The sequence below is a fragment of the Lagenorhynchus albirostris genome, chromosome 20 (assembly GCF_949774975.1).
Source record: "Lagenorhynchus albirostris chromosome 20, mLagAlb1.1, whole genome shotgun sequence".
NCBI lineage: Eukaryota > Metazoa > Chordata > Mammalia > Artiodactyla > Delphinidae > Lagenorhynchus > Lagenorhynchus albirostris.
The window spans coordinates 12,629,117-12,642,711 of record NC_083114.1 but is presented as its reverse complement, the minus strand read 5'-3'; the positions used below and the strand labels follow the sequence as shown (position 1 = coordinate 12,642,711).

The following is a 13,595-nucleotide window of genomic DNA, read 5'->3' as shown; positions in this document are numbered from 1 at the left end:
TTTGCTAGGCTTTTGGATATTATAGTAAGCAAAAAAGTAATAGGCTCTGTACTTTGTAATCTAGTGGCAGAGAAAGACATTAATCAATCAGACAAGTGAATGTGTAGTTTAAAACTAAAAAAAATGCCATGAAGGAAAAAACATGGTTTTCTAAAGCTCATATTCAAGGAACCTATCTTATGCTGGAAGGTCAGAGAAGGTTTTCTTGAGAAAATAAGGCTTGAGTTGACAACTACAGTACAAATAAGAATTAATGAGGTGAAGGTGGGAAGTTCCAGGCAGAAGGAACAACATGTACAAAGGCCTGGAATCATGACATCTTATTAGAACAAGTGCCAAAAACAAAAAAGAGAAGACTATAAGATGAGGCTTAGAGGGACTTCCCTGGTGGCGTAGTGGTTAAAAATCCGCCTGCAGGGACTTCCCTGGTGGCACAGTGGTTGAGAGTCTGCCTGCTAATGCAGGGGACACAGGTTCGCGCCTTGGTCTGGGAGGATCCCACATGCTGCGGAGCAACTAGGCCCGTGAGCCACAACTACTGAACCTGAGCTCTAGAGCCCGTGCACCACAACTATTGAGACTGCGTGCCACAACTACTAAAGCCCACGCACCTAGAGCCCATGTTCTGCAACAAGAGAAGCCACCACAACGAGAAGCCCATGCACCACAACAAAGAGTAGCCCCTGCTCGCCGCAACTAGAGAAAGCCCGCGCGCAGCAACGAAGACCCAATGCAGCCAAAAATAAATAATTAAAATAAATAAATTTATTAAAAAAGAGAAATCTATGAGGCTTAGAGAGACCTACAGAGAGACCTAGAGGGCAGGAATCAGACAATGAAAATTCTAATAGGCCTAATAAAGGTTTCAGGTGTTTATCACAGAAGCAATAGGAAGCCATTAAAGTGGTAAAGATGTGCTCAGATATGGTTTATACATACTTTCTGGAGAATGGAATGGAGGGGCAACAGAGTGGACAAGAACAGAATAGTTGAGAAGCTATTCTGTAGACAGGGAGAAATGATGGTGACTTGGACTGGGATGGTGGCAGCTGAGAAGGAGAAAAATAGACAATTTAAGAAATATTTGAGAGAGAAAAACAGGAAACGGTGATAGACACTGTTAGTGAGAATGGAGAGAAGTCAATATCAAGGACGACAAGATTAGGAAGAAAGAATATGAGTTTGGTCTTGGATGTCACGAAGTCTGAGAAGTTTTTGAGATATCCAAGTTTCTCATATATTTGGGACTAGAGTTCAAGAAAAGTAATCTGAGTTGGAGGAATAAACAGTTTGTAGGTTATCTGCATGGAAGCAGAAAATAAAGTCATAGATATGGATGAAATTGCCTAGAGGTAGAGTGCTGAATAAGAAAAGGGTTAAAGACTGAGCTTTAGGGATTCTCAACATTTAATACAAGAAAGTAAGCCTGAAAAGGGGAGAAGAGTGACTAGAAACGAAAACAGAAAACCAGAGGAGTCTGGTGTCATGGAAGAAAATGGAGGAGAGTGCATAAAGGAGAAAGGAGGGGGTCAATAAATGCTGCTGAAAAGCTCATGTACGATGAGCACTGAAAACACACACAAATGCTGAACATTTACTACTATCTAGAAACTGTGTTTCTTATTAACTATGTTTAGAAATAGGGTCCACAGTTTTTAACTCAATTCTTCACACTTTCTATAAAGGATTAGTAAAGGCCAAAAGATTAACAAATTTCAAACCCTATCAAATGAAAATACTGGCTATGACAAAACATATAATGCATTTATAATCGCAAAACATACCATGGCTTCATTTCCTTCTGCTTCTCTACTTACATTCCCAAATGAATCAAACAGGACAGTCCTCCCCATTGCAGAAGATTACAATTAAGAGAACATCTTCTTTTAACTCGATGTCTTTTTTCTTCCCTTTAATTTTGGATTAAATACTCTCTATAAATAATCACCTAAGAGATTCCTAAAAGTATTCAGTCCCACATGATCTTTTATTAAGTGACCATCACCACAAAATCCCAATATAGGGACTACTGTACTAACACCAAATAATTCAGAGTAAAAATAATGCCCAACTGACACAGACATCAACGTGGTAATCTGAAAAGCTAAGAAAAGAAGGGCCTCACTTTCATTCTGCACTTCTCTTACCCCCTTGCTCCATCTGGTGCTGACAATCCCTTCTCTTCTCAAGAGAAAGTGACAGCAGAAAAGCCTAGGTATCCCAAATAAGAACAGTGATATCTGTAGCCAGCTTCCTTCACACAACAAATACCCAGAAGTTTTCAAAGAATTTGCAAAGACCTCGCAAAATTTATAAAACTTATATTTAGCCAAAACATAATTGAAAACCATGTACCTATGTCAATTCCTCTTCGGAGAGTACTTTTGTCAGAGTCCTGATGACCGATCAGATCTTCTACCCAATGAATATAGTTGAGTCTCAAGGGAACTGTGGGAATTAGTCTCTCCAGCGGAATATCAATAGAAAGTCCAAAATCTTCTCTTAGGAGAGTACAAGTCAGAGCTCTGACTGCTTCAGGGTCTTTAAAATTAAGACTGAGGGGTAGAGAAAAAGAAGTAAAACTGATTAGTAAGACTCACTGCGCTCTACAAGCTTTAATGCAACCAGGTAGGACCAAACACCCACCTGTTTCTTAAGAGATCACACATATAAATAGTTACGTAGCACATTCAGTGCAGTGGCATACACATATGGGCGTTTAACAGTCACAGTATGTGAAAGACAGCATAAATTTCCACCAAAACTACTGCATCTTCATACATGAAGCACAGAGGACAAGAGTACCTCTGTTTCAATTCCTGCCTAATTGTCTCCTTACTTAGTTATGTGACTTTGGACAAGTTATTTAGCCTCTATGAGACCGTTTCCTCAGCTGTAAAATGGGGATAATAATACCTATATGTAGAGTTGCTGTGAGATCATCTGTGAAAAGTACTAGCATAATGCCTACTACATAGTAACTGTTTTACAAGTGCTGGTTATTTTTACTATTATCAAATAACATGATTTGATGGTAGAATTCTTTGAAAATCATACTTAAAAGTAGAAAGGAAGCAGTATAAAATGTTTAATAATGAAAACAGGTTAACATACTTAAATATAACAAATACTACAAGCACCAAATTTTTAAATGTGACTATTTTTAGCAGGTTTCCTGAGGAATAATTTACATACTATAAATTCACCTGTAAGTACACAATAGTTTTTCCTATATTCCCAGAGTTGTGCAACCATCACCACAATCCAATTTTAGAACACTTCTATCACCCCCAAAAAGAAACCTCGTGCCCATCTGCAAGTCATTCCTCATTTCCACCCTCAGCTCTAGGCAACCACTAATGTACTTTCTGTCTCCACAGATTTGCCTTTTGTGAACATCTCATACAAATGAATCATATAATATGTGATCTCTGCATCTGGATTCTTTCACTTAGCATAATATTTGTGAGGTTCATCCATGGTGTAGCATGTGTCAGTACTTCATTTTTTTTTTTTTTTCGGTACGTGGGCCTGTTGTGGCCTCTCCCGTTGCGGAGCACAGGCTCCGGACACGCAGGCTCAGCGGCCATGGCTCACAGGCCCAGCCGCTCCGCAGCACGTGGGATCTTCCCGGACCGGGGCACGAACCCGTGTCCCCTGCATCGGCAGGCGGACTCTCAACCACTGCGCCACCAGGGAAGCCCGATAGTCAATTTTTACACATGGAAAGAAGTTCACATCTGAGTACCACACTAAAGCGTTCAAACAAGTTCACATTCTTTATTCTATAGCGGTAGCCCAATCTATTACTAAACTTCATTGCTAGACGCACAGAAGGAATATAATCAATTCTGATGTCTATGTTCAAAGCCTTAAAACCTGAAATGTGAAATTTCAGAATTTTTCTATCAAAGAAACTTAATAACGTAGATACCTTATAAAATAAACGATAAGCAGTATCATCTAAGAGCAGTACCTATTTACAGCTTTGTTAAACTAAAATTTCTGAATGTTATTTTGCACTGACATTTTGAATAAAATTGTGAAATTAAGGAATTGCAAACTCAAATATTTACAACATACTACTCAAAATGCCAGTCCCTGACAAGATACAGAACTTGTGCCAGAACGTAAATCAACACAGAGAGTCATAACCAGAGACATGTCTGCTGAACTAAGCGTGTGGCACAAGGTCCTCGCCTCTGTGGACAGTAATAAATGGTTTGTGGCCGAGCGGGCAGACCAATGGCCACACTTCCAGTAGCACTATGCCAGATGACACAAGTGACCATTTCAAAGGGGATGGTCACTACTCAGTTCTAGGTAATTAATGTCAAGTGGGTTTGCTGGCCCAGTTCTGCTAGATCTCTAAAATTTCCAAATGAAACCAGCAACCCATATTTTTATATGAAATTTCTATGATTCTTAAAATATATGTGGACAATAAATAACTGCAAGCCCTATATAATTCACAGGCCGACAGGTGGCAACCTCTATCGTAAATAACAGAATTATAAAGAAAGTTGGGGTACTTGGCTACTCCACACTTCTAAAGAAGTATAAAAGTGTTTCACTCTCTTTGGGCACTACTTTGCTCAACTGAGTTATATGGAATAGGTTAGAATTTTTAAGAGGTTGTGATTGCTGGCGTTCATTCCTTTACTCATTCAACAGGTATTACATGTCAGCTACATGCCAGGCATTGTGCAAAATGCTGGAGATATTGTAGTAAAAGCAAATACAGACATAATCTCTCCCTTCATGAAGCTGACAGTCTGGTAGAGGGTAGGTATTAATTTAAGAATCATTCGAATATATGTAAAATTGTCACTGTGATGAATGCTATAAAAGATAGATACGAGGTGCTAGGAAACCTACATAATAAGTGGGACTGCCTTAGGAAGGTCAGAGAAGGCTTCCCTGAAGACTGAAATAAAAATTAACAAAGAACAGGGGGAAGGGAACATGGTATTCTAGGGTCCTAGGTAAAGAGAAGAGCAAGTACAGAGACCCTGAGGCAGGAGACTTCAGGGGGCATACTGAGAAACAGCTGTTTCTAACAACTGTGTCTAAAATGCAGATAGCAATGTAAGCATGCATGGTTTAAAATGAGGCTGGAGAGGAAGATAGAGGCCAGATTATATAGGACCTTATAATTAGGGTAACCATATAATTTTATCAATTAATTCGGGACGCTTCTGAAAGTGAAAGTATCACACCAGGATAATTATAATCTATGTTAAGGATTTATGTCTGGTATGGAATAAGGATGGACCAAGTGGAAGCAGAGACACCAATGAGAAAGCTACTGCTGTCATCTGAGTTAAGAAGCTGGATAAAGGTGGCAGTGGCAAAGACAGGGAAAAGTGAAAGGAATTTAGAGACATTTAGGAGGGAAAATTGACAAGATCCGTTGATGGACTGATATGTGAGGTGAGGGAGGATGCGTTTACAGACATCTCCTAGGGTTCTGGCTTGTTCAACAAGATAGACAGTGCCATTCACTGAAATTGGGAACTCAGGCAGAGAACCATTTTTGAGGAGAAATATCATAAATTTGAGCTGTATTTGAGATATCCAAGTAGAGATATTGAGTAAGTATGATCTCTAGGTATAGAGCCCAGAAAATCTGGAAAAAGAGATTTGGAAATCTGGAAAAAATGTATAAGTGATTTGCAAACAAACAAATGAGGGCCTGGTACAGATGAGAGTGTGCCTAAGGAGAAAACATAAAGTGAGAGGAAAAGACAGCTTAACACTAAGCCTCAAAGAATCCTTTAATGGTTGTACTTACAATCATTACAGAGGAAGCTACACCTGGAGACAGGGTGGAAGAAGGAAACCCAGGAGAGTGTGATGTGGTGCCAAGGAGCCCAAGGGAAGAGGGTGTCCGTGAAGGGTAAAAGTGTCAGTTACCCCAGTGCTTCTCAGGAGTCAACTGGAAATTGAAACTGGATTTAGTGATGTGAGACCACGGAGACCTTTTCAGGAGCTGCTTTCGTAGTGGTAGAATTCAGAATCCACCCTGGAATGTGCTAAAGATTAAGTATGGTATGAAAAAATGGAGACAGTAAAAATAGATAATTCTTCAAGAAGCTGAGTTATGCAAGGGAGAGATGGGGCAGAAGTGGTAGGGTTGACGGAGAGGTTTCTTTACTAATTTTTTAATGGAAGATTTAAACACGTTTAAAAGTCAATGGAAAGTTACAAAGGCCACATATTATGATTCAATTTACATGAAATATCCAAAACATGCAAAGCTGTAGAGACAGAAAGCGGATGAGTGGTTTCCAGGGGTTGATGAGACACAGCAGGGGGGAGTGACTGCTTAATGGGTATAGGGTTTCTTTTGGGGTGATGAAAATGTTCTGGAATTAGATAGTGGTGATACTTGCACAACCTTGTGAACATACTAAGAACAACTGAATTGTACACTTTAAAATGGTGATTTTATGATATATGAGTTGTATCTAAATTTTTTAGTAAGTCAAAAAGAAGAAACTAGTTGACAGACATTAAATATTTAACTAAAGGAATACTGGACTATGTAAGGCTCTTGAGATGGGGGAGGGTATGGGATCCAAAGTACAGATGGAGAATTTAATTGAATTCGAGTATCATACTACTAATAATAATAATACTAATAATACTAATAGGTTGTCAAACAGAACCAAAAGCCAAACCTATGGTGTTTTGTGTTTTCCATCAACTCATACCTACCCACAACTGAGTTTAAGAATTTTTTGTTTTTTAACTTTATCACACCTATGGTCAAATAAGCAATGAGATAGTAGTATCATATAAAAATAAAGATCCTGGAACAGTTGTAAATGACCATTACTGTTAGCCCTATATTAGCCAAAGAACCCAAAATCCTACATGCAAAATAGTAAGAAACTACCTTGATCAATCAAGTTGGTCTCTTAAATGTGGATTGCTATGCTAGCTAAAGAGCAAATGACAGGGAAGAAAAACTTAGTCATCCAAACACTTCTTTGCTCTTTCCAATTACAGTTAAGAGTACTCTAGTTTTTCTAGCTAAGCCCAGTGACTTGCCCTAAATTCAGTGAAACTCAAAAAAAAAAAAAAGAAGTCCAAGAGTATGGGAAACAGTTAAATATATTTAAGTTTTGCATTACAGAAAATTTAGGAACAATCTAAAAGTAGTCATTAGGGAGTTGACTGAATAAGCTATACCACATCCACACAAGAGAATACTCTGCAGTCATGAAAAGGAGTAAGACTGGGCTGATTCACACAGTCTTGTATGAAGAGGGTTCCTTGATAAATTAACAGCAACAACAAAAAAAAAACTCCCACAAGTTTGGGTAAAAGCATATATGTACATTATGATCACATTCTTGTAAAAATAATAACAAGACAACAATAAGTGTTTTATAACTACATGGAAAATGCTTATGTCAAGTGTGGGTAAAAAAAAGTCCTTTGATTGTACCTATAGCAAAATTACAACCACAAAAATTACTATATATGCATAAGGACAGGGCTTAGAAAGGAACACAAGTAATTTGATCTCTGGGGTGGAAGAACTGTGACCTTTTTTCTTTTACGTATGCAACATTCCCATTATAAATGTAGGTAGGAAGGATATATTTCTATAATTTTCCCATTAAGGGCTCTATAAATGTTTGTAGAATAATAATAAAAAAAAACACTTCCTTTTTCAAAAAAGGAAAACAGATCCTTGGTTCCAGAGTACTTGTTTTCCATGAAAGGGGGCCAATTCTGTTGGAGACCAAACCAGCATATTTCCCACAATGACAGCAATCCCCAAAAGATAGTAGTGCAGCTTGAGCATTGATTACATGGCTTCACGAAACATTTGGAGCAAGAGAAACAGCGATATAATTAATATATTTTCTTAGTGCCTTCAAACAGAGTTGTTTATATAAACAATTCTCACTATTTTAAAAAATGTGCTTACGTTGATGGAATAGAGCATACAACTTATTACTAAGGAACTACATCCTAATCACTAAAAAGTATAAGACATCGAGCAGAAGCTAGTCTAACTGAAGAAAATACACAAAAATCAATGAAGAGCTGATTCTTAGACTTTGTTATTAGCAAAATGAGTGTTTGTTTTCTCACTTTTAAGAAAATACAGACACTAATCTGAGGGTTGGAGATCTTTTTGTAGGACGAAAGTGAAGTCATCTGACTTCACTAGTTAAATATCTAGGTCACTTTAGCACCCTGGGACATTCAAAATTCCTGAACACAGGCAAGATCTTTTTTCATTTTCATTTCTGAGAGCACAGAGAGGCACAGGGACTAAAATTAGCTCTCACGTGGAAATTAGCAATTTATACCATCAGTCTTTGTTGTTTAACATATCCAGCTTCGTAAAACAAAACAGCCTATTGTCAACAGGCTCAGGTCTGATTTCCCCATGATGACTCTTGCTCTGCTATTGATGAATACAGTATTACCATTATTAGATGGAGTTTGGAAAGATACATTCTGTAACCATGGTTAAAGAAACAATCATTCTAATACTGTAGAGGCTGAACCTTATGTAACAATAAAGGCTGAAGCCTCCCCACCCTACTCCAACATTGGTTTCTATTCATCAGATCTTCACTGAGGTGCTAAAAATGGTACAGTCACAAACTATGACACAGCCCTTCAATGCCAGGTCTTTGATTTAAAAACAAATCAGTTAAGTGTCATACTCTATTCAAACTCAACTGACAGGGCTCAAGTAAATTGCAGGATGTTCCTATGGGGCTGGTTTCTGTGAAAAAGCACAAACTAAAATTTAATTGAAACAGTAAGATATGATTACAACAAAGCAGTGAGGGATGCAGGGAAGAGAGAGAGAGAAAAGAGAGAGGGAGAGAGAGAGATCACACCAGCAATCCTCAGTACCTTATCAAGTGTACCAGGCTTAATAACAATATCTATCCTTTACTAAGTGACTACAATGTGTCAGTCACTTTGCACACATCATTGCTAACCTTTATGACAATCATCCAAAGTATGTCCTTTTATCCCTCCTTTTTAGATGAGGAAATTCAGTCTCAGTAAAGCTAAGAAAATTATCTAAAACCTCACAGCTGGTAAGTGGCACTCTCAAGACTGGTCCTTAGGATGATTCACTCAGAAGTGCCCCTCTTTCCATATCACACCCTGCTTCCCTTAAGAGAGCACTTAAGGGCTGAGCAAATAAATGACACTTCAATCCATCTCAGGTCTAATGTTCTGCCTGGTATTCCTTTTCCATCATTACCTGGGTTTACATTTTGACCATTCTTTTTCACATATCTTCTTGAGTTAAATAAAAAGCCACTATAAAAATAAAGAACATTCTACTGACGCATATAATCATCAACAACTCTTACCTAAGTAAGCAACAAGGAGGATGATGTCCAGGAGCAGGTAGGTTGTTTACATTAAAAAAAAAAGTACATATCTTCTCTTCTTCCTCTATCATAGATCGCTTCTAAATATGCTGTACTACCAACCATAGGGAAGCTCATACTGCTCCCATTATTAAAGAAGAGGAGCTCTCCTCAAGCTTGCCTCATCCTCTTGCCATCCCTTCACAGACAAATTTGCTTTTCCTTGCAAGAAATTTAAAAATTACTTTTGCCTATCACAAAACCACCACTTTGAACATCAAGTTCATAACTTTTAGTCCTTTTCTATGCACAGCATATCAGCACAGATACTTTGGTTTCAGTCTGAAACAAAATGATGATGTTTTATAATCTGCAACACCCATTCCATAGGCTACGTGGTATTCCACTGTATGGAACTGCACTGTAAGAACCTACAATTTTGGAAATTTAAATTATTTCCAATTTTCCTTGTTACAAACAGCCTTGGGATAAACATCCTCAAACATACATTATTTCATTTAAGTATGCTTTTAGAACTTTCAAAGCTGCAACTCTACCAGCATTTTATCACTATGCCTATTTGACTACATTTTTGCCATTGATGGATACTGCATATTTTTTCTTTGCTAATTTGGTCCATTTGTCTTTCTTCGTTTGTAAATTGCCTGTTTTTATCCTTAACCTATATATTAAGGTTTTTTTCCTTTTTCTTATTGTCTTCTAAGAGTTCTTTATATTAAGGGAGCTAAATATTTATACTGTGTTGTCACCTTTTACTATTTCCTGATATATAAAAGTTTTTACTTCTTATGTAGTTGAATCCATAAAATTTCCTTTATGAATTCTACCCTTGGAGTTTACTCAGAAAGACCATCCCTACACTGAAAGTTAAACAGTTCACCTATATATTTTTTTCTAGTACTTCAATAGAATAAATATATTGAAATCATCAAACCATCAGGAATTTATTTTGCATAATATATAGGAAAGGGAATCTAATGCACTTTCCCCACAGCTGTTCCAATGCATCTATTAAAAATCCATTGGTGTCTGCCTCCACCCTTAACAACCTGAAATGTCCTTATTCTATGTTACAGTCTTTACATGGTGGGGTGGTATCTTACTTAGGAGTCAGCTTCCAAAGTAAGCATATAAAGTGAAAATCCAAGAGAACACTGAAAAAGCTCTTTAATCATTCACAGCACTGTAAGATATTCACATTATGAGAAACACACAGGAGTCAAGACTGATCAAGAAAGGAAGATTCACCCTGTCCACTCTACACTCCCACTCTATACTCCCTCTGGGAGGTATACTACTGAGTAGAAAGCAGGCTGGAATCACCCTATTTAATGTGCACATGCTGTTGAGACTTGAATGCCACTTTGTGCCAGACAACTGATGGCCCATTCTTGTGGCACTACTGGGCTAATGTTTTAATTACTCGAACTTCACAATATATTTAAATACCCATCTGGGAAAGTTTACACCCCTTCACCTTGCCATCACCCACTTATAACATTTGTTTTGAGTACCTTTTCTTTGAACAGAAGAAACATTATGTCGCTTTCTCTCCCAAAAACCTTAGAAGGATTTTGATTTGGGGAAGAATCGACATATTAACTATACTGAGCCTCCCCATCCAGAAACACACGGTGTCTCTAGATTCACTGTCTCCCCTAGACCCCTGAGGGTAATTCTATTGCTTTATCCACATAGATCTTAACATATTTCTTTGCCAAGTTTCTGCCTATTCCTCTTTGTTATTGTGGATGGGATCTTTTATTGCAACTATATTTTCCAACTAATATCTGGAAACCTATCAATTTTCTATTTATTTACATACATTTTAAAATATTTATATGTATGTTTTATTCAGCAATCATCTGAATATTTTTAGGTAATTCTCAAATGTTTTTTCAGGTAGACAATAATCAAGCCATCTGTAAAATTGTAATTCTTTTTCCTTCTAATCTTATTAACTCTAAATAAATAAGGGAAGCAACAGACTGAGCCAGAGAGAGTTCCAACTCAGTCACTTCTTAGTGTTATAAGCCTGTGCAAGCTATTTAAAAAGAATGTGTGGGACTTCCCTGGAGGTCCAGTGGTTAAGACTCTGCGCTTCAAATGCAGGGGGCGCAAATTTGATCCCTAGTTGCGAAACCAAGATCCCACATGCTGCGTAGCAGCCAAAAAATAAAGGAAATAATAAAATAATGCAGTATCAATTAAAAAAAAGAATGTGCATTTATAGATTAAAAGTTCAAAACATATCACTAAATCAAATTCATTGATTATATTATTTAGGCTCTCTATCAGCAGTACTTAACCTTTTTTGGGTCAATTACTCTTTTAAAACTGAAGTTCAAATTATAGGTTAAAGCTTTAAACCCTATCTCCCCAAGAAAAAGAACATACACAAAGAGTATTTTTACCTAATTGTCTTTGAAGCATTCATTGATCCTCTGAAAGTCCCTGAGGCCATTGTTCTGTTTATTTTTCTCTACTTGGTTGGAAAGACAAAGAAAAAATGTCTCTGAATTATATCAAACACTTTTTAAAAGCTATTTCTTACGTTACATTTTTCAACATGCTAAAAGTCTTTATTTAAGTCTTCATTGAACATTATTTCTTTTGTCAATACAAACTAGTCTTCTTTTTCTAATTTGAGGTTTTTTCTACCTTCTATCTTACTTTTTTTTAATTTGGAGGGAACTCTCATTTGTTTAGTATATTTTTGCCCATCCCTTTATTTTTTATTTATCTGCAATTTTGTTTTAGGTATGCCATCTGTGAATGGCATACAGTTAGATTTTATAGAAGAATTATTCTCATGCATTTGACAAATATTTATTGAATGTCTATTACTTGTCAGACACCCTTAAGCCATTCAGATATGTTGTAATAACAGATCTGTTTGGTCTGCTCTGAGTGATTTTTCTTAAAATATATAAATCTTTAGCCATCTTAAAAATCCTAACCATCCTAAAAATCTTCCTCTGGTTCCTCAAAGTCTGAGCAATCAAGTCCATTCTACTTTGCATGAGCTAAGAGCTATGAAAGGCTCTTTGTGACCTGTTCTTTGTTTTCCTTTCAGTCTCATCTCCTAGTATTCCCTAAGCTGTTATTCTATACCCACTTCATCCCCATCTACATGCAGTTCTGCAAACTTACCAGGCCTTTCAAAAAATTCTGTTCTCTGTACTTGGAACTCTTTCCCCCCTTCTATTCATCTTTCAGTATTCAAAGACCCAAGGCCTTCACTAATACCACTCCCACACCACTGCTGTGTCCTTCTCTTCTGACTTCCATTTTCAACTGCACATAGACTTCTCAGATTCAATATGCCCCAAACTGAAAATATATCATCTCTCCCCCAACCAGCTCATTCCCCCTTGTTCCTTACTGAAGAAATGGCACTACCACCTAATCTCTTGCTAAGTTGGAATACCAAGCACCATACTTGGTTCATACTTAATTTCTACAGTGTCCTGCTAATTACATTCATGAATTTCTCTCAAATTCATCCAGTGATCTCTGTCCTTCCCCCCTCTACCTAGTTAGGCCACCAATATGTCTAATGTAGATTACTAAAACCATTTCCTACTTACTTGCCTATACTTTCAGTCTTAATTCCCCCTGCAATCCATCTTCTACTATGCTCCTAGAATACACCTGTCACCTGTCTAAACACAATTCTGAATGTTATTTCCCTGCTTTAAAACTTTAGTGCATAAGACTGGGGATGAGTAATTCTTTTTTTTTTTGCGGTACGCGGGCCTCTCACTGTTGTGGCCTCTCCCTTTGCGGAGCACAGGCTCCGGACGCGCAGGCTCAGTGGCCATGGCTCACAGCCTAGCTGCTCCGGGGCATGTGGGATCTTCCCGGACCGGGGCACAAACCCGTGTCCCCTGCATCGGCAGGCGGACTCTCAACCACTGTGCCACCAGGGAAGCCCGGGATGAGTAATTCTGAAGACACAAGAACTCTCTGTACATGTCCCTAAGATAAATTCCAAACTCCTCACTGGCCCTTATAAAGTACTGCAAGCATCATCCTCCCAGCCTCATCTTCTGTCATTTGTCCACCACACCCTAGGCATGCTCAACTTTTCCAGTCCCCCACTACTCCGTGCTCTTTGCACACGCTACTCCCTCTGCCTGTAACACTCTTCTTTCTACCTGGCTAACTCAGACTCATTCTTTAGAACACAACTAAGACACTGTATCT

At 37.9% G+C, this 13,595-nt stretch overlaps 1 protein-coding gene across 7 annotated transcripts in view; it reads right to left on the bottom strand.

The window, feature by feature from the left end:
- The window catches only part of METTL16 (methyltransferase 16, RNA N6-adenosine), a 60,436-nt gene that overhangs the window by 39,534 nt on the left and 7,307 nt on the right, over positions 1-13,595 (bottom strand). For 4 of the 7 annotated variants that reach the window (XM_060133769.1, XM_060133775.1, XM_060133777.1 and 1 more), the window contains one exon: positions 2,356-2,555. In XM_060133769.1, coding sequence (XP_059989752.1) covers positions 2,356-2,555 — 200 coding nt within the window. Of the gene's footprint in view, positions 1-1,784; positions 1,911-2,355; positions 2,556-11,800; positions 11,869-13,595 lie in introns of those variants that run through there. The other 3 variants (XM_060133772.1, XM_060133770.1, XM_060133773.1) reach the window with 3 other exon arrangements.